We start from the raw sequence: 25,477 nt of genomic DNA, 5'->3' as shown, positions 1-25,477 counted from the left end.
TCAAGGAGTGTACTCTGTCATCTGAGTAGGTGAATAAAATTAAGACAGCACAGTGGTACTAGCAGGCATGGAAAAGCTATTCTTTCTGTTACTGAATTTAGGGACTTGAATGGCAGGTAATAGGCTGATGACTTTTTATGTGCTTGTTAGTGTTGGTGAGGGAAATAGAGAAAAAATATTAATCTGATTCTTTGTTGGCATAAATCTTGAATATGGTGTTTAGAGAGCTAACTGAAAGGTATTTGCACATCCGGGCGCAGCTTTAGTTCAAACACTTCTGTTTAGGAAAAAGTTGTATTCATGAAAAAATTAATGTACAAATCTGTTGTACACCATCTGGAGTAGCTAACTGCCTCCTTTTGTTTCTTTCTAGGAAATACCAAAATAAAGCAGATGTTGTGTCCTGTAGTGTTATCTCAAGGTTTTGCAAGTCATTCTGTTACATGCTTCTTGGCAGCAGGAATGTAAACTAATTCTTTCAGCACTGAACTAGAACCTTGACAAGGTTAAAATTACAGGTAAGAACGAATTCTGCTACTTGGAAATTTATGGGAATAGGCAATTCCTTTTACTTTGACTGTGTTTTTAATTTGCAATTTGTATTTGACCATGGATTTAATGAAGGTTTCTGAACAGATTGGTTAAAATGATGTTTTTTCTTCTTTAAATGTATTTGAATTTTGCTTACTGATATTTTTTTGATGGGGAGGAAATAAAATTTCAAGTACAGCTTCTTTCTCTTACAATACAAAGCGCTGTTAATAAATGGGGGGCAGGAAAAAGTAATTTTTCACCACCTAAAATGTCTACTGACCAGATCTTGGAGAAGTTATGTTCTCACATTGAAGACTGTGCAGTGTCAGTAAAAGTCATGAAGTGTTTTGCCCACTGTGTGTTGAGATCAGTTTACTGTCTGCTTGTGGCTTTTTTCTCCTACAAGGTCTGTATTTCTGTAAATGCACTAACAGCAGCAGTGCTACTTAAATTATCTGTTCTAATCAGTTACAGAAAATCTGTTTCCCTTACAAGGTTCCCTGTAGCTTCAGCTTTTGAATCAGGTGATTTCAAGGGTAAAGGCTGATGTCTTTTTCCAGGTCAGTGAAAATGTTTTGGCTGCTGGTTTTCTGTCATTAACTTTATCTGATGATGGAGAACTCTTGTCACACACTGTCACCTTCTTCTGAACTCCTGTATAGGGAACCAAGTCAGTGTTCTTTGAATTCTTTTTTTAAAAAAGGATAAATACAATGCCATTGCACCATAGTAATGGAAAAAATGCTGTATCACCACAAATACCTGTCATAGAGATTGCATATTTTGGGTTGTATGTTTCTAAGAGGTTTAGTTCTGTTTTTAAATGACTATGAGTTTTGGAGACTGTCTTTGAAATGGGTTTATTGCATGTGTTTCTCTTCAGAATTACAATCAAGTGAAGATTTTTCAGTCTTAATTCCACATTTTGGTGTCTTTGACAGGAAGAGTTGCTTGCCTCTTTTCAGCGGTGGCAGGCAGGAGTTTGGGCTGTTGGTTTGAAGCAGTCCTATCTGTCCTACTCTGAAGTTCAGTAGGTTTTAAATCCGTGACAGGTTTGTGCCAAGGAAGTGGTGGTGATCCTTCTGCTGCTATAATGAAAGAAGGGTTCAAATGTGGTTTGTTTTGAGATATTTTTGTTAGTGTTGTGTTGATTGAGTGTTTGTACTTATTTTGCAGTGATGTAACATGTTGAAAAAGGCACAACCTTTATTGCACTGTGCAAGTCACACTTAATTTGAGTGGACCTTTAGCACTCATCCAGCCCAGCCCTTGTGTCTGGCTTCCTCAGATGGTGTGAATCAAGAAACCACCTGTCAATTATGTAAATAAAGGTGTATTGGTTTACTGTGGTTTTGCAGACCTGCAGCAGAACACTTAGTCTGGTTTTTCAGACCTGTTTAGGAGTCATTCACAAATGGTATGAATAGGTGATTCATTGCTGCCCTATTCTCAACAAAAGTGTGTCTGAAGCTTTTTGTAAACAGACTTTGCAAAAGGTAAGAAAAGTTGTCTTAAATGCCTGAATTTAGAGCAGGGGAGAACTCACTCCCAGTAACATAATGGGTCATGCTAATGAGTAAAATTCTTCAGTTTTAATAGCAGCAGTGTAGTGGATAAATTTTGGTTCTTTTTCTTGAAAATCTGAGGTGCTGTTTCTGTAGTAAAAACCTGGCTGCTGGTTGTTAGATTAATGATTGAAAAGGAGCTAACTAAATTTTACTCAAAATACTTAATCTTTCATTGAATTTAGAGAACCTAAAGAGCAGTTCTGCATAGAAGTAATTAAAAGCTTTTATTTGTGAAGGGACACTTTTATGCTAAGTTAATGCTTTGTGGTATCCAAGTGCAACCTGTGCATCTGTTTCGAACAGCCCAGTAAAGAAGTGAGAAGGTGCTTACTGGCTACAGGAAATATGAGCAGGTACAGACAAGGAATTTCAGCAAGTATCATAGGATATAAGTCTTAGTATGGTCAAGAGGGATAGGCAGCTGTACAGTGCAGACTTCCATGTGGTATAATAAAGCCACACTGAGTTGCAGAGTTTGACTTAAGGACAAAATGTCATTTCAAGGATAATAAGCCTGGACAGGTAATATCCGAATTAACCAGGTGGGCCTATTTCACTAAAGTGCCAGTGCACCAAATTTCTATTCCGAGAAAAAGGTACAAGAGTATGAATGCTGACTTAGGCTGAGCTATCCTTACCTCTAAAGACTTTAGCCTCCATCCTGTTCCTGGGCAGGTGCTGGCAGCAGTAGTTGGCTTTGCACTGTTTGGGTCCAGCCTTGTTGTATTTGGTGAACCAACCTGGGTATTTGCCTATGTTATGTATTAGTTTTTCTATAGTTACTCTGTAACTCTGATAAACTGTTGGCAGGTAACAAACAGGATTGAATTTCCCAGTCTTTGTAGTGTTTGGCGGAAGTCTTGGTGAAAAAAAGCTGAATGTTACCTGAAAACTTAATATGAGTGACATTAATGAAGACATTGACAAGAGTAGTCTCTTACTGAGAATGGCACTGCGTACTTCTTCAGTTAAGTCCCTAAGTTAGCAGTGGTGCTAATCTGAGCTAAGGGCTGCTGAGAGTCAGAAGTCATACTGGCAAACACAGAATTCTGTGTAGCTAAGAAAAGCACTGAATTTTTTTTTAAGTTTTCATTTGGCCACAACTTGAATAAGGAAGCTGCATGATAAAGGCTGAAAAATACATCAACCTGGCACTGATGATCTTGTGCAGTAATTAGAAAGCTAGATTGAGAATCCACTTTCAAGGTTTTTGTGAAATTCATCTTGACTATCTGAGGTATGATCTCTAACTTCATACCTATTGAGCTGCATTCCAGAAAAATAAGAGGGCTCAGCATAAGTATGCAATTTGTCCATGGGTAGACAGATGGTTGCCACATAAGCTGAGCTGGAAGACCTGTAGTTAAGTAGCATCATCATGTTTTAGTAAAGTGTAAGAAAGCAGGCTATAAAATTAGTGTCTTAAAGAGCCACAAGGATGTTTTTTCTTGCATTAACAACATAGTGAGAAAGGTTATTGCCCTTAACCTAGCTCCTGGTGCTCCTTTCTATGGCTTTGTCTTTCCTGTTGAAGGTTACAGCCCCCTTGAATCTGCTGTCTAAGCTGCTGGCTTCCAAACCCACTGCAGTCAAAGTCACAAAGTTTCAAAATACTAAAGCTAACTTTGCAGTTCTTCAGTGAAACAGTTCAAAGAGTAAGGGCAAAACCATCTCAGCCAGCAGTTCTGAAAGAAAAGAAATTGCTGGCACACAGTAGTGGTGAGTAGCTGAGGCAGAGCAGAAGCGTTAATGTTTTCAGGTAGTGCTACTGACACTGAAAATAGATGTGAATCTACAGCATTAAATTACGCCTGTGATTGTTTTGTACCTCCAGACCAATTTGAAATAGCTGAAGTTCATTCTGAAATCTTCATCTCCTTTTTAACTTGCTGGTTTAAAAGTAATGTGGTGGGGGAAAGTTGTGTTTTTTAAATCTTTGTTATTGGTTCTTTTCCTCAACAGTTGTAACAATAGAGGTGCTGAAATTAGTTTAAAAATTACAGCTGTAGCTCCTAGGTGTGTATGCTACCCAGTAATGGGGATGACTTGCAAAATTTGCTTGAATTCCTGGTTCCTCTTTGGCTTCTTTCACAGCATCCTAGTAGGGAAAGTTTTTGGTAGGAGTCTCTATATCGACATTTTATGTTGATACTAAATTTATTTGGTCTGCTGATGTCCTTCATAAAGCAAACGCCCATGGCCAGAGATTACCTAAAAACAAACCCAAATTCTCCAAATAAAACCCAGAAATGGTAAAAACTGTTCTTCTATGTAGTTCATTTTTAAGTGAAAATAAAATATTTAGATCTTATTCTTAGGTTGCGATCATTTGTTTGACTCTGCCAGTATTCATGGCTATAGAGTTGGAGTAGCTGTTACAGCCAAGCTCCAATAACTATTGGCCTAATGTAAATTCATGTACTGCCAGTATTTTTAAGGTCCGTAAGTTAGAAGCAAGACCAAGTTTCCTGGGATGAAAAACTCAAAACTATCTGCAGTGTGTGTAGACAGATGTACTGCATAAAATCTGTATGTGCAAATAACACACACTGGAAAGAGACTGCAAGATGGAGACAGAGGAACTTTCTACCAGGAATAAACTTTGATTATTTTTTTTTTAACTTAAAGCAGGGAAGTTATTTCTTGCTGCACTATCCATAAGTTTTGAAATTGTTTGTCATGGATACTTTGATTATTTATTTCTCATTTACATCTTTAATACCTAGTGCAGCATTATTTCTTTTGAAATGTCATTCTTTTTTTATAGCTGGAGCACATGTGCTTTGTAACAGGAAACTCTGGCACTGTTTCTTTTCCACAGCACTGACTTATTAGAAATGACTAGCCTGTTGAGTGAATCCTTCTGAGGAAGAGACATTTACAGTACACTTTTATGACCTAAGTCCAAAAGATTTATGTTGGACCATTCTCATATTATGAAAAGATACATTATTGCATTTGGGACTGTTGGCCATCAAGGTGATATTAGTTTAGTTCTGATGTTTTTTATGGAACTGTCATGTGATGTGAAAATTATTTTATGTATCTACAAAAACTTTGATTATGGCTTTTAGACCTTTGTAATCTAATTATGTATTAGTTGTTGTCATGGTTTAACCCTAGCCAGCAACTGCACAGCTGCTTGCTCATTCCACCTCCTCCCTTCCCAGTGGGATGGGAAAGAAAATCATAAAAATCAGAAAATTCATGGGTAGAGACACAGGCTTTTTAATAGGACAGGGAAGGAAGAAGAAGAATTAAAATATGCAAAACAAGTGATCCACAGTGCAATTGCTTACCACTTGCCAGCCAATGTGAGCAGTAGCCCCTGGCTGGCTTTCTCCCCAGTTTATACATTGAGCATGATGTTATATGTTTTGGGGTATCTCTGGCCAGTTTGGGCCAGCGGTCTCCTCCCAACTACTTGTGCCACTTTGGCCTTCTGTATTGGCAGGATATGGGAAGCAAGAAAGTCCTTGACTTAGTATAAACACTGCATCACACACTGATTCTTTCAGTCATTGCTATCAATTTTATTCTCATACTCTATACCAGCTATGAGGAAGAAAACTAGTTGACATTGTCTCAGCTGAAAGTAGGGCTATATCCAGCCTTTATTCTGTACCATTTGCATCCTAACAGGTGCCATATGTTTCAATGCATCCAAGTAATAACTGTCATCTTCCTGTATTTTGATATATATGAAGAGAATAATTCCCATAGTATATGGATCATCCTTTCAAAATGATTGTTGAGTTTTAGTCCATGACTTTGGGCTTCATCTGTCATAGTAGTCCTTCAGGCCAGGAGAGAATGTGTGTAGTGTTGGATTGCTTTATGCTGAAGTCAGTGCTAGTTCCATCACTGCTGTGCTTGTCTGGTTCTAGCATCAAAATTCCATTCTTCATTAATCTGGGTAATTCTATTGCAATACCCTTGATAAAGCATTTAACAACCATAGAAGTAATGACCTACGATATTTTGTAGCAAACAACCATAATACAGTTCAAATCATTCACTGTTCTTACCTGAATCAAATCTCCTTGAAGTACACATTGGAATTCCCCATCCTTCTGCGTTACCCACCAAGTGTGCCCAGATCCTTGAGCAAATGCAGTCCTGTGGATGATCGCTGGGTCTCCTGTTCGGGTCCTTGGACTTTTTTTTTTTTTTTTCTTCTTAATGGCAAAAGACAGTTTTCAGAACTATTTGAACTACCTTTCCCTCTCAAAAACTTCTGTTATTATATTATGTCACACAATATTGTCATCAATATATTAAGTGTGCTACTTTGTCTTGTTTCAGTACTGCTTAGATTAGTCCATGGCTAATAGTAGGTCTGTGTTTCTTCCCCTGGAATAGTCGATTCCAGGTGTACTGGATGGGCTTGCACTCTATTGGCAATGGCTCAAGAAAACTGCACTACCAGCGTCAGTTGTGGCATACTGCTTGGCTACCTCTGACCCCAGTTTGTATTGAAGTTCCAGCAGCTCTAGCACAGCTGGACCCAGAGGTGGCATGGCTTCATTCTGGCCATGACAATCTACTGCTAGTCAGCACTGGCCAAATGGGATGGTTAGAGAGTGAGTGAATTCTGCTGATCACTCCTTGGCTCTCCATATGACAAATCAACTGATGGATAGTGTCAGGGTGCCTTGGTTGCTGTGATACTGCTGCCAGTGCACTGTTGTGATGGCAACTGTTGTTCACTGACCCACACCAGAAGTGTCTTCCAGGAGATGGGGCAAGATAGATGACTGTTTAAATTCAACTGTCTCCAAGGCAGCTCTACCAAAAGCCCAGCAGTACCTTTTTAAGTCCTTGAAGTACACCCCTGTGAGACAGTCCAGCCAAAGGATGCATTGGAGTCTTAGGACCAGTCACAATGCGGTGCTTTTGCCACTCCTTCCCAGCCAGGCTCACTTTGGCCTCCAGCAGAGTTAGCTGTTGGGATTGCCCTGTCACTCCAGAAAAACAGATGGTGCCTGCCTCTGTGCAGCAGTGTTTGCTAGAGCCTTTGACTCCTGCTGTGGGTCTGCTGTGCAAGGTCATCCAATCCACGAAGTCCAGTAAACCCAGCTGTTGCTTTCCTCCACCTGGCTGGAGGCAGGGCCCCTCTTGTCCTGGCTGTAGTATTCACTATTTATTCACTTCTTGTAAATGTGAGTTGGAGTCCCTTGAAGATGAGGAGTAAGAGTAGCCCTTCTCCTCTGTCTGGGGAACTGCCCACTAGGGACTGGAGCAGCAATATCCTGCAATAACTCTTTCTTGTGATTCTCCTTGCTGTTTCCCAACTCATGCCTCTAGGGTGAAGGTGGATTTTTCCATCTCACTTCCTCATGTCCTCTCTGTGGACACACAGGGTGGTCTGTGCTGTTAATGCTTACTCCTAATAGTTGGGACACTGGTCCTTACAGATGGGGAATAGGATGCATCTGTTTTCCTTGTCCACAGCCAAGATACAGGCCTGTAGTGAGGAAGAGGCATTTTGTTTGTATTAATGGAGTTGACCAGTTTGTCCAGCATTTGTCCCTCTCCATCTTTCCAAGTCATTACTGCCAGTGAGTTGGTGTATGACAATGGTGCATCCCATGCAAACTTCCAACACATGGGTTGTGTACACTTGGCTTCATCTGGGTCTTTGGATAACTGCTTGTTGTCCACGTCATCATAAATCTCCTCCAGCATTGGCTAATTGCCTTCAATACTGGATACCTCTATCCATGATGGTCCCCTTGCCTGGGTGGCATAACTACTTCCTTGAAGGAATACCTTTCCTTCACAGGCGTCATTTCCAGAGGCTGAGGGCTTGTGCCCCTTTTCCAGTTACTTTGTTAATGCCCACTTCTGTAGAATGGGATACCTACCAGCTGTTTGGCTTCTCTACCCTCTAATTCCAGGTCACTGGGCCTGTAATTCCAGCATTGGAAGAGCCAGGAGATGCCCTTGTCTGAATGGTGACTGAAATCTCTTTGCATATGTCACAGCTCACTCAAGGATAGGAATCAGATGGTTAACTATGTCTTTTATGCGTTCTGTCTCTTTCTCCACCTCTCATGAAAGCCCTGCTGCTTCATCCTTCACTAAATGAGCTCACCTCTGCAGCTCTTTCTCCTTATGTATGGCAGGGGCTGATACAGGCATGAGTTGGTGCTTTAGTTCAACCACAGTGCCTCTCACTGGGGTTGGAGTAGCCCCTGTGCCCATCATATTGTCATCAAATCCAGGGGCCCTTTTTTTCTCCCAAGGTTACTGTACAGTACTGAACATGGCTCAGTAGGCCTGGGCCAGGCCACAGCACATGGCCGTGGGTTTTTGTCTCTGGAATTACCAGGCTGGTAGCATAGTTTTTCCAGATATTTAAGTAGTCTTTCCAGATTTTGCACGTGTTCAGGGCTGAAGTTCAAAGCACTCGAGGTGTCCACTGTCCTAGGCACTTTCCCATACTATCCCCCACAACACTTAACCCACACTTGCCACTATCCAGCCTCAGGGCAGATCCCTAGGTGGCATTCTGAAATAATTGTTGATCCTTAAATAAGACCTTGAGCACATTCAGAAGACACAGCAATAGGAATGCTAGTTTGAACATCCCAAGGATATTAAAAATTGCCAAATGCTGTTTTCACTGGCCTAGAGGAAAAAGGGAAAATTAAGGGAGATACCAGTCTCCCCCATGGATTCGGTCTCTGAGAAGTAAGAGTTGTCATTATTAGTAGTTTCCTATAGATGGCTCCCAAAGTATGGAAATGTGGGCAGTACTGAGTACAAATAACAGATCAGTTTCACGAGCAGCAACTCTGTCATATTATGAGCCAGTGTTACAGAGTACAACAACATAATCTTAGCCCAGTTCCCATGGGTGACAAATATATACAAGTCAAGTATTATATAACGGAACTTTACGAACAAGGACACCAACTTAGAGAGCAAATACATCACCACTGTGACCAGTGACTAATATAATGAGTACTTATAACAAATTTCTTCTGATATGTTCTAGGCAGATTTGTCATTATCTCAACCTGTTGTGCCCTTGTTGGGCACCAAAAATGACTGTCATGGTTTAACCCTATCCAGCACCTGTGTACCACACAGCTGCTCCCTCACTACCCTGACCCAGTCAGATGGAGGAGAGAATCAGAAGAGTAAAAGTGAGAAAAGAAAACTTGTGGGTTGTGATAACGACAGTTCAATGGGATAGAAAAGGAAGGAAATTATAATAATAAAAGATTTAAAAACAAGTGAGGTACGATGCAGTTGCTCATCAGTTGCTGACCAGTGCCCAACGTTCCCAAGCAGTAGCCCTGCCAGCTTTCCTCCCAGTTTATATATTAAGCATGATGTCATACAGTATAGATATCCCTTTGGCTAGTTTGGCCCAGCTGTCCTGGCTGTGTCCCTCCCGACTTCTTGTGCTCCTCCTGCCTTCTCCCTGGCAGGGTATGAGAGCTGTCAAGTCCTTGACTTAGTATAGCTAACAGTACTTAGCAACAGCTAAAAACCTCAGTGTGGTGTCAACACTATTCTCATACTGTGTCCAAACCACAACTCTGAGCTAGCTACTAGGAAGACAATTAACTCTAATCTAGCTTAAGTCAGGACAGCTCTGGCTTTTATGACAGTCATCAAGTAAATATTTCTGCCTGTTAAATATAAATTTAAATTGAAAGGAGTGTGGTTTTTGTTTCAAGTAGCTGCCTATTTCCCCTTTGTGATATAGTAGAAAATAATTAATATCTATATCTAGGCAAGAACTATTTGTCAATTTTTAAGTAGATCTTTGGAGAAAATCAGCAGTTGGGGTTGTTTGTCTTTTAAACGGAAACACAAGCTTATGCACAGCTGATTTTAAGGCTTTTTCATATATGACCTATCTAATACCAAAGAGTCTTCGCTGAGTAGTTGGAACAGAAAGGATATTGATCAACAATTTTTCTTGCATGTCAGAGGACATGACTTTTGCCTTCATTCCTCTGTGTCAAAAAGCTAGATGTCTTTGGTTTCCTGAGCCTGAATTGTTGCCTGTGTTGCCTGTGTAAGAGATAAAGGCCTCACTTAGGATTTCACTCTGGTGGAAAGCATTAGAGAAAAATACAGTTTGGAACTTCAGAGAAGTAAGCCTTGGGTTAGATTTTTGCTCTGGGATGTCAGCTTTTGTTAGAGACTTGTTGCCCTGAACTCTCTTGGAAATGACTTAGCTCTTGATGCAGGACTCGAGATGAGCACTGTGTACTAGAAAGGTAGTTAAAGCCTCTCGTTTGGTAGCGTATTGCTTGGATTCAGCTTCTTCATTGCCAGAGAGGGGAAAAGGCCAGTAATGTAATTGTAATTGTAAATGTAAAACTATAAAGTAATTTCTCCTCTGTAAAGGCATTCCAAAAGCTTTTGAGCATTGGTGATCATTGGTATTGCTAGACAACAGTTTTTTTAAAAAATACTTTAATGTTATTGCTTTGTTTTTTCTCAGCCTTTTCCAGGGTTGCAAAGACTATAAGGTGAAGAAAATCTTAGGGGTTTATTTTTGACCTGAGTAATATATGGTGTTTTAAAGAATGGTCTGTGGAGCATGGACAAGAACTAAGGCTTTCTCCATTTTCAGTCAGGTCTTCCTGATTTTCAAAGTTTCAACTAATAATTTTATGTGTGGTAAACATTTTCACCACAAGGAAGTGAGTATGTTTTCTCAAACCAATCCATTATTCAATTACATTTAATTAAAAAATGGGATCTTTGGAAAATAAATCTCAAGACTGAAGGGTACTGAATTTTTGGGTTTATGCTGATTGAAGCCATAACTGAATTCCTGGTATGCAGGTGGGTGCTTCATCTGTTCTTCTGCTGACTGTGTTTTATCTTGATGCTAAATCTTGCTCTACAAAAACATTTGGGGCTTAATGCCTTAACTCGCTCAAGAAATGTTGAGATGGTTTGACTAAGAGGAATTATGATGAAGTCTTTGTTAAAAACTTGAACAGTGGAAGGATATTTATGCTTAAAATACGTGATACAAGTGAATGGTCAGTTAGCCCAAGGGTAGGCCTGAGAAGCAGATAGATCTTGGTAGGCTGCACCAGTGGTCAGATGGTAACTGCCAGAGGTGTAATTACATCATGTACCAGGAATAAAGTCACCATGTTCCCTCTCTACAGCCCGGCTGATGACTGTCCAGGAATGAGCTTTGCCAAAGAGAACCATGGGGTGGATCCTGGTGTAGAGCCAGGACAAATGAGTTGAATATTAGAGAGCAGTGTATCTGAAGGGAGGAATGTTTGGCACCTATTAGAAAAGGCGTGTCCAGCATTTTGAGAGAAGTGATGTTTTCCTCTATTTGTAACTCTTGAGGCTGCAGCGGGAGTAGTGTGGACTGCTCACCTCCCAGTACAAGAAAGGCACAGACATGGAGGAGCAAGCTGAGCAGGGGAGCACTCTGTTACTGAGGGGCGAGAGCCCGTGATGTGTGAGGAGAGGGGAGATAGGAGTTTATTCAGTGTGGAGGAGAAAAGGCCAAGCTGTCTTCCAGCAGTGTCATGGGAGGGATAGAGAAGGTAGAGAGAGAGGTGTGATGAAAGCCTAAGAGGCAAAGGATACAAGTTGATTCCCAGACTTAGTGATAGTGAGTAAATCTCTGCATCCTTTATTTGCAGTATTAAATGGAATATTTAGAATATTAAGAATATAATCTTAGTGTGATTTTTCTCTTTTTCCAGTTTGTTATGAGTTGTAAAAAAGCAAAACTACTTAAGAAGTGAGTAAAATTAAGGTGTGACACATGCCTTTGGTGGTGGGTTGTTTTTTTTTTTTTTTAAGTGTGTTTTATTTTACGGATATGAAACGCAGCGCAATACTGAGCTCACAGGCCTTTGCAATTACACAGGTTTTGATCTTTTTCCTCACTCAGTCACATGATTTCATCCATGTTGTTGATTTTAAGAATGTAAGGACATACTTAACACAATTAAAGGAATTTCGTAGAAGGTATGAAGTATTGGAGGGTATATGTCGTTTTGGCAGCATTTCTGTCCTGTATGACAGTTTTACTGATAAGAATGTTTTGTGTGCTTTTAAAATAGTTATGTTGTGTATAATCTGTGAATAAGATTTGAGATGAGAAATTCTTTACTGTGAAGGTGAGACATTGGAAGATGTTGTCCAGAGAAGCTGTGCATGCCCCATCCCTGGAAGTATTCAAGGTCAGGTTGGATGGGCCTTTGTGCAGTCTGGTGTAGGGGAAGGTGTTCCTGCCCATGACAAGGGGGCCTGGAAGAAGGTGATCTTGGAAATTTTTTCCAGTCCAAACCATTCTATGATTCTGTAGTAAATATTGAAGTGTTGTTTTATGAGGGACTAAGTGTAATTTGTTAAGATTCCTGTGAGAGGTTTTCTTGTATTTAAGTGGGAATTACTACCTTGGTTCCTTTGGCAGATGGCCTGTGTTCACCTATGGTCACTTTTGCCATGCCTTACAAAAGTACAGATGCATGGTTCATGCAAACCTAACAAGACTAGTCCATTCTTATTTATGAACATGAATTGATTTTCTTCATGCCACAGTAAAACTGGAAAGAAAGTAGGAATGATACAGTTTTTGCTTTTCTGTCATAAGTTAATCTCTGCAGAGGATGACAAAATCAGCAGGGCTGCAAAGGTATGTGAACTACTCTGCTTTCATATGGAGACTGCTTAATTTTTATGAAGTAGCTCTTCAAAAAGATAGCGCCTCAACAAAAAATACTAAAAATTCAAACGGAGGTTTGTAAATTCACACTTTAGTCATGTCATGTATTAATTATTTTTCCCTCAAATGTTGTTACTGACTTTTGCATGTGTGCATGCTTTATCTCTTGTTTTATAAAGAAGAAACACAGGAAGAGGACAACAAAGCTTATATGGAATTTGTGGTCATATAAATTAAGACTACTTCTCTCTGTTTTCCAGATCCAATATTGCATAAACATGGGTGCATTTTTGGATAAACCAAAAACTGAAAAACATAATGCTCACGGTGCAGGGAATGGCTTGCGTTATGGCCTCAGCAGTATGCAGGGATGGAGAGTGGAAATGGAAGATGCTCACACAGCGGTTGTGGGTATTCCCCATGGCTTAGAGGACTGGTCCTTTTTTGCTGTCTACGATGGTCACGCAGGATCTCGTGTTGCAAATTACTGCTCCACGCACTTATTAGAACACATCACTAACAACGAAGACTTTAGGGCGACAGAAAAACCTGGATCTGCTCTTGAACCTTCAGTGGAAAATGTCAAGAGTGGGATCAGAACTGGCTTTTTGAAAATTGATGAGTATATGCGCAATTTTGCAGACCTCAGAAATGGCATGGACAGAAGTGGCTCAACAGCAGTGGGAGTTATGATTTCACCTGAGCATGTATACTTTATCAACTGTGGTGATTCACGTGCTGTTCTCTATAGGAATGGACAAGTCTGTTTTTCAACACAGGATCACAAACCTTGCAACCCGAGGGAGAAAGAGCGAATCCAGAATGCAGGAGGCAGTGTAATGATTCAGCGTGTTAATGGTTCATTGGCAGTTTCTCGAGCTCTGGGGGACTATGACTACAAATGTGTTGATGGTAAAGGCCCTACAGAACAACTTGTTTCTCCAGAGCCTGAGGTGTGTGAAATCGTAAGGGCAGAAGAAGATGAGTTTATCATCCTGGCCTGTGATGGAATCTGGGATGTAATGAGCAATGAAGAGCTCTGTGAATATGTAAAGTCTAGACTTGAAGTATCAGATGACCTGGAAACAGTGTGCAATTGGGTAGTGGACACTTGTTTACATAAGGTATGTAACTTATGTAGCTGTTTTCTCCAGACAGCTGTTCTAAAATTATCTTCTGGTTAGATGGGTACAGTGTTAAAAGCTGTTCCTGGCCTACTGTTCCCCTTGTCCAACTTCTTTTCCTCCAAGTTCTGTACCCATTTGACTATATCCTTGCTGAAGAATATACAGCCTCACCTGATATGCTTGGAAAGGTGATAGCAGTTGCAAAAATAAAGGGTAGTTTTTTTTCCCCAAGTAATGCTTGCATGTAGCTCCAGCTCTAAGCTTTGATTGTAAATACAAAATTTGTAAAATTAATCTATTCTGAGCAAGATACTTTGTGGGCTTTTTTGTTCTTTGAAGTTGGGTAGTGTTTGTATCCTTTGCATAACACCAGTGTTGGCACCATCTGCTCTTCAAGGTGTTTCTTCTCTCTCACCTGTGCCCTCAACTCATTGTAGCTTAGATGGAGTAACACTGCCTTTGCATCTGTGCTTGCTTCCTCTCCTCAGAGTTAGTTTGCTTAGAGCAACTACTGGTTGGTCTACATATGTTAAATAGATATTCCATTTCCAACATTCCCTGAAAAGTGCATCTCCTGCTAGTACAGAGTTCCTTTGTTAGGCCACAGACTAAACATGCAATTATGAGGAAAACACTAAAATTCGCAATTGTGACTAAAGGGTAAGTCGTGTGTTTTTTCCAGAAATAGGGTTGTATTCCAGCATATACCATACAGTTTATGATTGGTTTAAATACTGTTTAAATTGCTTTTCTGACCAAGAACTCAACCAGCCTTGTTAAAGGATGGTCACTCTCAGATACTTCCAGTAAAACTGAGTGCTGACCACGTGTTTATTTCCCAAAGTCAGATCCTGGGACCTCTGTAACAATGTTAGAATGTTGCATTATATCTTCAGGTTGTGGATTGTACCACATAATACTACGTGATAGGTGTGCTCATATGCTTGGTACAAAAGGGAATGTAGGCTAACTCCTAAGCAGTATTTCTGGAGGAATTCATTCTAATGTCAAATTCCCAATTGCTTCAGGAGAAGGATTTTTTGTGATAGATGATAAGAACTATCCAGTAGCTTGGGTTTGCTCAGCACCAGTATGGAGTGGCTAATGGGACTTAATATTCCACACACACAAAAAAAGAATGACGTTAAGATTCTATTTTCAAACCAGTAGTTTAAATTATGATTCTGCTGGATCCCCTTGTAAGAGACTTAAAATTGTATTTTTAAATTCAGCTGTGAATTATAAATTTGAAGAATAAATATGAACAGGAAAATGCTATCAGAGTATGCTAGTAAAAAACTGGCATTAAAATTAGTATCTAAAAATGCCATTGGGTGATATTTCTGAGCACACGATAGTCTGTAAGGTCAGCTTGGCCATATGAAACATTTATATTTTATACTTGCTTCAAGGTGCTGTGTGACACAGGTGCATTCTTGATAAACAGACTTGTAATGTATGTAATGGCTTACATGAATGCCCTGCAACTAAAACAAATTAGCTGCTTGAGCTAAGCTATTCTAATAGTATAGGGGAGTATTCTGCATTTCGTTTTGCAACAGGAGTTGCTTTACAATTTGGCTTAAGGTAACATTACACAACTGTCTAATTTCTGACCTGTTTTATTGATGCTATTTTTAAATGGTTGACATGTGGATAAGTCAATTAATTATTTAGACTTCAGTACTTCGAATATAAAGTCAAAATCAGTCAAATTAATTCTATTGAGCAGTATATTTGGGAAACTGAGAGGTTCTTATTGATGAAAACACAAGATGTGTTTTTCAGGGTTTTTATTTTTTTTCCGGCTTTATCTCTAGTACTGTATTTGGTAAAAGTACAAATGTGATTAGAATAGAAAGATGAAGAATAAGACTAGAGATACTAATTTCTCTTTCTTTTTTGTCACACAGGGGAGTCGTGATAACATGAGTATTGTATTAGTTTGTTTTTCAAATGCTCCTAAGGTCTCAGAGGAGGCAGTGAAAAAAGATGCTGAGTTGGATAAGTACTTGGAATCACGGGTCGAAGGTAAGAAATCCACTTAGTTCACTAGCTAGTGAACAAATCACAGTTGGATTGTGGTAGTGAGCACAATGGTGTCGTAACTATCTTGAGTGTGCAAACAAAAGCCATGAAAGACGTTATGCCGCTTTATGTTGGGTTAAATTCAGGCCTGGTTATAACTCAGAACTTTTGTATGCCTGAAAGAATGCTTTAAGCCATGCGCTTAGTTTATCCTGGTATTCTGCAAACATTTTCTTAATGTGAGCTTTAAGTTTTTACTGCTGGCTTCATAGGATAAAATGCAACTGCTGACCTTGCAGGGTATTGTATCAGCTCACTAAATTATGGTCTTGCTAATGTCCTGCTTATGAAATATTAAAAGAGGTATTTGTACTGTTTCTTCCTTTTTTCTGTGCAAGTTTTTGACAGAAGGAAAAGTTGTACTGGTGTTTGTGTCAGTGTCCCAGTAATCTAGATAGTTGATGTAGCCACCCTAAATTTTAATATATTAAAAGTCTTCAGGTATGAGTTATCTCTGAGCACACAGCTGTTGCGTGTGGTGTCTTTTCCTCTTGTTTAAATGGGATCTAAATTGAAATGGGTTGTGTATTTGTAATTTCTGTTGAATAGAGAGCACCAGTGGTCACTTCAGATGCTAACTCCAGGCCTGTTTCTTGGAATTTGGCTTACATCCCAGGCTTCCTAGATGACACTAGTTAAGATAAATACCTGTTATCTTCTGTGTCAGAGTAGAGAACATGAACTGTTAACAGGCTCCGGGAGGGAGCCAGAAGCAGCTGCTTTCACTGGCAGCAGTCAGGTGTGCGCAGTGGTTACAGGTTAGTATTCTCAGCTTCTTGGTGGCTGCTCTGTTAGCAAATAGGTGAAAGATACATGGAACTGAAGTGGATTTTATTACTTTAATAAGTGAATGTTAAGACTAATAGAAAAGCTGTCTAATGGTGATTAGAGTGTCTGGATTAACTAATTTATTAACTGATTATTTTTAGCTCTATTATCACATTTAACTAAATAATACAAATACCAAAAAAAGTTGAGAGTTTTTAGTCCAAACTGATGTGGAGTCATTGCAAATATAACTCAAAATGATTGTTTAGCTTAAGTGCTTCAGAGAAATTAATTGCTGCAAAGCTTGAACTCCTGTTGCTTCAGCTCTTGATTTTTTTTTTCCCCCCCTGCTTGAGTTCCGTGTGTCGTTCTGTGTTTTGCTAATTGGACAGAGTTGAAGGCCTTTAAAAGGCAAGTATTTAGCAAGAAATGATGGTGACCATATTTGAGAAATTATGACAAGAAATGGAGAAAGTAAATGAAACAGACTTGAAGAACTTGAAATATCTGTCTGAATTTTAACAAATTTTTGCATTCATAAATTCTATGGAGTTGTAATTTTGACAGTCTCCGTAATTAAAAGGAAAAAAAAGTTGTGGGACTGCAGTTTACCTTACACATGTGCCTTGAATATTATGTTTTAGCAAACATAATATTATGCCTTAATATTATAGCAAAAGCCTTAGCAAAATGTTTCAAACCACTAAGCAGCATGAGGAAAATTATTTAGAAATATCGTGGAATTTTTAAGAACAGTATCTGATTTAAAAGTTTAAGTAGTAAGCAGGGGAATACTTTTGACTTTAAAAAACCCTATGGGGGCAAGAGTATCATCTCAAGTGTTGGAGTCGGTAAATGTTTTGGAAAGTGGACTTTGTTTTTGGTTAAGACAACTGCCCTAATCAGTTTCGTATTCATCTTTTAACTTGGTGTAGGAAACACTGCATAAAAGAGTTGTGCCTGACAGTTTGAACTGTCTTTGACTTTGAAAACATAAAGCCTGGTAGATATGTTGTGACACTGATAATATGGATTGGTTTAAAATACCTTTCTAGAGGCTGACTATTCCTTTCAAAAAGCAAATAATGATGTTTGAACACAAATTAACAAGAACTACATTAAAAAGAATTGTTAATGAGTTAACAGCTCACAAGTTATATGCAGTTGGCTGATAGCCAATAGCCATTGTATTTATACCTGTAGTAAAAACATTCTAAAATAAAATAAGGTGGTCTTGGAACTACCGAGCTACAAAGATAGATGTGAAAAAATGTAAACTATGAGTTCTCTTGGTTACCCTCCACTTTCACTAAGTGACTAATATAAATTAGGGCAACATTAGAACTTAGTATAAAATCCTTTGGGACTTCCTGAAGCAATTTTAGTTTGATCACTAGTGTTTGTTCATAATGAATACACACTGTTCTCTTTCTGTTTTCCTGTGGACCTTAAATTTCAAGCTGACTGTACCAACTGATCCAACCTTTTAGGCAACAGGGTTTTTTCACTGCTGTATTTGGGCATTTTAAGCTCTGGCTCAAGGGAGAAAAAACAGTATTTAAGGCATGCTTTTATTAGATTAAACAAACAAACAAAAAAAGACCGTTTAATACTTGCACTTGTAACATTTGTACCCTGTACATTCATCAGTGAAATGCTGAGATTTTGTATATTTGTATGAGTTGAGTTAGTAGCTTCCTAAGATCTTTCAGGAGTTCTTAAAAGAGAATTGTTGTCTCACTCCCAATAGATAGTTTTTTTTATTTTAACAGATTGATTAAAAAGCAAACTCAGCGGGTCTTTTTTTACAGAGATTCCCAGTGGGAGAAGTATATACCAATAATCCATTGCTAGCTTGGGTTTGGACAGAATGTGGATAACTGCATTCCAAAGCTGCCACTTGTGGAGTACACTGAAATATAATGATTATGACTCTGAGCACAACCCTGCTTCTGGTTTGAGTCATTTAATTGGCCCATCTCCAAAGCACAGTCACAGAGTTACAGACTGGTTTGGGTTGGAAGGGACCTTCAAGATCACCTAGTTCCAATGCCGCTGCCACGGAGAGGGCATCTTCCACAGGTGTTTTGGGCAGTGGTGAGGTTATGCTAGGTCACTCTTTGCTTACTGCTCCTTGCAAATACTGCTTTCTGCTCTCTGTTCTTCAGACATCCAAAGTTTGGTCCCACAAAGAGAAAGCTAGGCACAGAAGCCAATTCAGTTCTCTGATGTGTTTCAGTTTATTTGAAAGGGTGAATTGCAGTAAATAACAGACAAACCACAGAACTCCACAAAACCAAAAAACCACTAACCCCATGTGATTTGTGTAGGCTTAAACAGTCTTACTGGTAAATAGTCAGTTAATCTCCTGAGTTGGATGATGCATTTTACATATGTGGAATATATACTGTATATAAAACTGATTTGTCATAATCTGATAGCTGAGTATGAAAGGAGGTGCTGTAACATGGTGAACTTGTAATGCTGTCTGGTTGGTAACCTGAATTACATAAAACTGAAATAAAATGTTAGCTGAATTTTCAAAATGCCTATCCAGGAGTGAAGTGCTAGGCTTTTAGTGTGAAGTGTTTAGAGATAAAGTAGTAGACTTTGTAGTGGACTTTGATGAATATACGCATATAATAAAATCAGGAATTATTCTTTGAGTATCTGAATTACATTAGCAATTAGCAATGCAAAGCTATCTCTAGGGTTATTCTTAACATCACAGAGATTAGGGTGAAAACTTTTTAAGTGCCTGTAAATCTGTTTCTGAAAACATTGGGTTTCTTTCTCCGGTGACCTTTGTCAAGCATATCCACAGTGTATATCTGCAAACTGATGTGTAATGACAACAGGTCATGCTTGCTCATTTGCTTTATTCTTGATTTTCTATTAGGAAGCTTTTTTTGTTTTGGTTTGGTTTTTTTGGGTTTTTTTGTTTTTGTTTTGTTTTGTTTTCCTTTTTAAGAGAGGGGACAGGTTCTGGGTAAAATTACTTAACTCTGATACCAGGAAAAGAAAAAGAAAATTATTAGTCCATCCAGAATTCTTGCTTTGCCACCTTCTAGAAATAGAGAGAAGATGCTCATGGTTCAGTTCAGCACTCCTGACAATTATTATGCAGTATAAATGTATATGTTTCTAGTAGCAAGAAATATACAGCAATCTTTAGCTGTGATTGCTTTCATTCCTTTTTAAGAAGATATAAAACCATTACGCTTGCAATAAATATTTAGAAATTGCCTTCTTTTGTAGTTTTTTTATTATTAATTCTTGCTATTTGTCTACTTTTCCTATGCACAGAACCACAGATGTGCTCTTGGTGTAAAAACTATATATTCTTAAGAAACGTTTCATGTCAAATGTACCTCAGCAAAATACTTACTCAGTTATCATTTCCTTTGCTAGCTATGATTCATTGTTAATGGATGGATGGATGATAATACTCATTAAGTTTCATAGAACAGTCTTTAATTTTAATCACTTCTAGTAGTAGTGTACATATCTTATTCTTTGCAAAGATTGTGTGGTGCTGGCTTAACATTGGGACTTAGAAGTGTAATAGTGCCTTATTTGTTATAATTATTCTAGTAGTGATTGCTTTGAGGGGTTACAGGTCTGCCTCATGCAAAGTGGGTGAGTACCTTGCCAAGCAGTTTTTTGATCTTGGTAGTCCTAAGAGAAGCCTGAATATCGTTTGCTTCCTAGAGAAGTGATAGACATCAAATAAGGTTTAAATACTAGGAAACTTGGGATGAAGGGTTTGAAGTAGGTAGGTGGTGTGCTTTTCTGCTAACTTCAGAAACTCATTAACTGCAGGCTCCAAATCAGTCATCCAGAATACAATCAGTTGTAAGAAAATTAAATTATTTGTTTCTTATCTTTGGGTAGTAGTCAAGATACAGAATTATCAAGGTTTTTAGGATGATACTTGAGAGGATTAATTCTTCTTAAAGAGATTTTTTAAATCTAGAACAGTGTCTACAAGAAATAGCCCTCAATTCCTTAATTTACTTGATTATCAGAAAAAATATCCTCTCTTACAAATAGAAGACTTGTGTCTACAACTCCAGCACTTTTTATGCTGTGGTAGTGGTTGAATGAGCAGATGCTGATGACTGGAAGCTGGTAGCATTACACCTGAGTGTATACACAGATATTACACATTCATCTTAACAGTAATCCTGGTGAAAGAGAATATGTGAAGATTTACTTCAGTTTAGGCAGTTCTTTTCCACGCTAGAAGAACTTACTAGTACTAGACTTGACTTGTGTTGTATGTCAGCTTTGAAAATGGAATGTAATTTTTAATTATTATTAAAATAAATATTTAAAATTATTCATCATCAGTTCCATATTCTGTTTTGGCCACATGGCTGCTAATATTATCTATCCATTATCTATCCTGTTGATTGCATGGTGGTCAGTGTTTATGAACTGGAGATTCAGGCCTTTGAGGATACACAAGGTGTTACTCACAAGGAAGCGTGACAATTCTGGGGAAACACTGGCTTTATGGCATGTAACGTGCTGCACTGCAAGGGGGAGCTCACTGAAACAGACTCCAGCTGCTGTCTTTTTCTGAGAGAACAGGCTGCTTTCTCCAGGGTATTTCATTCAGTTCACAGTCTGCTTCTGCATTCCTCTTAGAGAGTAAGGCTTGATGCATACTTGAAAGGCAGACTATGAATTGAAGCACTCTTTCGCCATGCCAAGACTGTTAACCTAAAATGTAAGAAATGTTTTTCTGTTTACAAGTAAGTTTTTTGTAATGTCTCTGTTAAAAAATGATAATACCTTATATTTCACTGTCTTAGCTAATGGGTGGTATTAATTCAGGATTTCTTGTGTTTTTAAATTAGAAATTATGGAAAAATCGGGTGAAGAAGGAATGCCTGATCTTGCTCATGTTATTCGTATTTTAACTGCAGAGAATATCCCTAATTTACCACCAGGAGGTGGTTTAGCTGCCAAGTGAGTACAGTACTGGAATTTCTTGAACTGTTAAATTCACTGACACTCTTTCATTTAAATGTTTTAAAAGCTTTCTTATTGTAATAACTATACTCAAATCAAGTTTTTATATTTTAAGTTAATTTACCTTTTACCATATATAAACATTAGTGTCACTGTTCCTATTCCAGAATGGTAAAGAGGAAACATAATCATATTCTGGAACATAACGTTATTTATTATGTTCATATGGCCATTTCAAAAAATAAACATGTATGTATTCTTGGCTTTTTACTGCATTACATTTATTAAGAGCTATCAAACAACGTGAATAACAAAATGCCAGGAGATCAGTTTTCCTCATGTCATGTTTTCCCAGCCACTTAGTTATAAATTTGGAGCAGTACTTATTTTGCTCAGCAAACATTCTCATAAGAAAATTATTTTTATTTGTTTTGTCTGAAACTGAATGGTAGATAACCGAGAATATTGAACTAGATTATGCATCTTAAAACTTAACAGGAATAAACCTTCAGAAATCACATTGATTTTTCTGGGGGGCCCAGTAGTGATACTCTAGCAATTTATAACTTAAGGATTTTGATGAAAAGAATTTAGGATTGCATAAACAATTGTTAATCTGGAATTCCCCAGACCAGTAGGACACATTATTGTTCCCTAGCATAGAGCATATCGTTTCTTGAGTACTCATATTTTACAAAATACGAAATCTTGTCCTCTGAGCATTCGTGTGTGTGTACATCTGTATTCAGTGTATGTACTTGTTAATGAGCACTGTTTGCCATGGTTATATCTTTCTGGCCTTGGAAGTGTCTGTACATTCTGGGCCTTTTTCTCCACTTGTGTGCATTCCAGACATTCAGAGAAGTTTTGTTGTGCCTGTTTTTCTTGGTGCCTCCCAACTGCTGTGTTTTGTTGTTTTGCTCATTAATAACTACATCATGTACTGCTGCACGGTTCTGGACCCTTGGCATATAAATTCTGTCTTAATTTGTTGTGATCTAGGTTACATTTTTCATGGACTTGGTCCAGAATTTACATTTTGGTGACTTTTTCTTCATCTTGACTTTTAAAGTCCCCTTACTTCAGGGGTGTACCTGCAGTTTCTTTCAAGAGAATATTATACAGTCTTAAGTAACTTGTTCTTGGCCTCCAAACTTGGGACAAAGACAAGCAGTGACATATGTAAGTTCATTTTACTTGCAGGAAATTACCAGAAGTCTTGGAAAAAATACTATTGCACAACGTAAGTCCACATACTGTGTAACTTAAAGCCTTTGTCCTAATAACAGAATATTCTTTTTTGATGTAATTATCCTGGGATGTTACCAGGTCATGAAGTTACACTTTGTCCTTGTGTTTGAGCATCAAGACCTGCCTCAAACAGGTTGCAAAAAGATCTTATCTGTGGCTGTCATCCACGGTTTTGGCACCAGTTAAAGTTTCACCCAATGTTTAGTATGTCTGAGCTGGAGAAATGCAATACAGTGTTACTGTGACTAGAGTATGTTTGCAAACCTTAGGAAGCCCTTAAATAACTCCATTTATATTGGCACTGTATAATTCCTTCCTTCAAGCTTCTCACTTTTGTAGAAGCCCCTGCTGGCCCACTCTTTGAGATGGGAGATATACAAGTGTCAACTCTGCTGTGGTCAGCTGATGGTGCTGTTTTATCCTATAAAATCTTACTCTCCAAAGACTTTTCTGGCTTGACTCCAGTCCCCTTGTGATTTCAAATGCTGCCTCAAGAATGGAGATTTGCTGAAGTAAACAAAAGTCCTGAACTACTCTGTCCTCTGGGCCTTAGTACTTCCACTCAACATCTTGCTCCTGAGTTTTCCCATGAAAGAAGAGCACAGAGAAATTCACTGGTGAAAGAGAGAAAAGTGAATTAAAAAGATCAGATAATTCCCAAGGAGCTGGCTTTCGTGTCTATTTAAACCCACTGCAGTGACTTCCTGTTTCTCATGTGGCAATCTTGCTTGGACTGTCCAGGCATTTTCTGTTATGTTGGAGGTGCCTTTGCTTTATGTAGTACAGGCATTTAATCAGAATTGTGCCATTCCTCTATCACTAAGTATGGAACTAAATGGAGAGAGCCCCGTCCTCTATCATCGGCAAAAAGATTCAGTTTCTCTTCTCTAGGAAGATCTTCCACCAAGTCCAGTGGATCCCATACTACCTCAGATATGCAGCCTTTCCAGATTTCTTCGATATGTTCAGAAGGAGCCTCATCTATCTTGCAGCATCCTCAGTATTTTGGGACAGAAAGTTCTGTTGTATCAAGAGCCGTGTATATTTGAGATGTTTGCTGGTGATTTGACATCTGATGCTATTGTGCTCTTTAGAAGAGTCAGCAGTTGGTGCTCTTCATTCTATAAGACACAGTTTTTAGAAATCTTGGTCATTTCCAGCCTTAAGAGTCTTTGTCCACGTAACAGGTTTTTTTTTTGTCTAAGCTGTCAATAACATTTATCATATTTATTATAGCTGTCTGAATGTTTCCCAGTTTTAACTTTGATTTGAAAATATGAATATATAATCTTTTTTTTGCATCAGAAATCTGTTTCTATGATGGGGTTTATTTTTTGTGAAGTTCTTTGTGCTTGTTTTGACTGCCTTTGAGAATGTGGCCTTAAATGGCACTGCTACAAAAAACATCTAGCTAGTGGCTTTTGTGTTTTAATTTCTACAGTGTGAATAGATAATAGAAAACAAAGCTAAGGGGTTGTATAGTCTGCATACCACACTTTGAAATTTTGTAGGCAAGTTGTAAGCTGTACATATGTAATAAAGATGGGGAAAAGCTGAACTGTCTTCAAGTTCCACATCCAGAAATACGGGGAAAAACCCAGCAATTGTTCAGACTTGAAGAGTTTGTTATAACAAGCAAAATTATGGATTTAAATGTTACTCTTAACGAAATCTGAATATGCAGCTCTAAAAAGAGGTGGACCATGCAGAGGGTAAGGTAAGAAAATGGTTTTACTTTGCTCAGTCTTTACAAATCTTGACCAGTTGCTAGATCCCCAAATTCTTACTGGAACTGAGTAAAGGCACAGAGTGGTTTCATCTTTTTAAAAGGCAGATTAAAAGAAAATATACCTTAAATAACTGAAAATTCATACTCTGATCAAAAGTTTTTCAATGTCTTGAAATCCTTTGTTTTACTAAATTTTTTCAAACTTCTCTTTCTAGGCGTAATATTATTGAAAATGTGTATACTAGGCTGAATCCACACAGAGACAGTGAGGGGGTAAGTTCTCATTTTGATTGCTATACGTCTTTCTTAATGTGAACATCGAAGTTCTCCTACATTAAGCAAAAGTGTTCATCACTAGGAAATAAATATTAGAAATACAAGCTACATATTGTAGCATAGTGCTAATTTTTACCTTGCACTGGATGGATTTGATACAGAAGTTCTTCCTCTAAAAGACAGAAAACTGACACTCAATTCTGAAAGACTTTTTAAACACTTACATGACTACCATTTTCTCAGTCAAACCTGAGAGGCAACAGTGCAGCGTTTTTCTAAACTATGGTTTAAAATTGTAAAAAATCAGTAGTCAGCAGATCCATTACTTAACTGGCTATAATGTCTACTGTCCAGAAATGTAGTACAAGAGGGGGAAAGCACACTTCCTGTTGTCTTCTGTAAGAAGGCCTTGGTACACTGAATATAAAAGATTACAAGACTTATTATTTTATTGTAGTCTTTATTAGATGATTTTCAT

The 25,477-nt window shown here is 38.3% G+C and overlaps 1 protein-coding gene across 6 annotated transcripts in view; it reads left to right on the top strand.

Moving 5' to 3' along the window:
* Positions 1–25,477, top strand: part of PPM1B (protein phosphatase, Mg2+/Mn2+ dependent 1B) — a 59,170-nt gene that overhangs the window by 24,580 nt on the left and 9,113 nt on the right. For 2 of the 6 annotated variants that reach the window (XM_066316087.1, XM_066316088.1), the window contains exons 1-4: positions 10,752–10,774; positions 13,041–13,904; positions 15,821–15,938; positions 24,939–24,996. In XM_066316087.1, coding sequence (XP_066172184.1) covers positions 13,059–13,904; positions 15,821–15,938; positions 24,939–24,973 — 999 coding nt within the window. In that variant the 5' untranslated portion in view covers positions 10,752–10,774; positions 13,041–13,058 and the 3' untranslated portion in view covers positions 24,974–24,996. Of the gene's footprint in view, positions 1–373; positions 519–10,750; positions 10,775–13,040; positions 13,905–15,820; positions 15,939–21,628; positions 21,741–24,938; positions 24,997–25,477 lie in introns of those variants that run through there. The other 4 variants (XM_066316084.1, XM_066316083.1, XM_066316086.1 and 1 more) reach the window with 4 other exon arrangements.

The sequence above is a fragment of the Sylvia atricapilla genome, chromosome 3 (genome assembly GCF_009819655.1).
Source record: "Sylvia atricapilla isolate bSylAtr1 chromosome 3, bSylAtr1.pri, whole genome shotgun sequence".
Classification (NCBI taxonomy): Eukaryota; Metazoa; Chordata; class Aves; order Passeriformes; family Sylviidae; genus Sylvia; species Sylvia atricapilla.
Note: the sequence above shows the minus strand (reverse complement) of the source record. Positions and strands in the feature narration are given on the sequence as shown.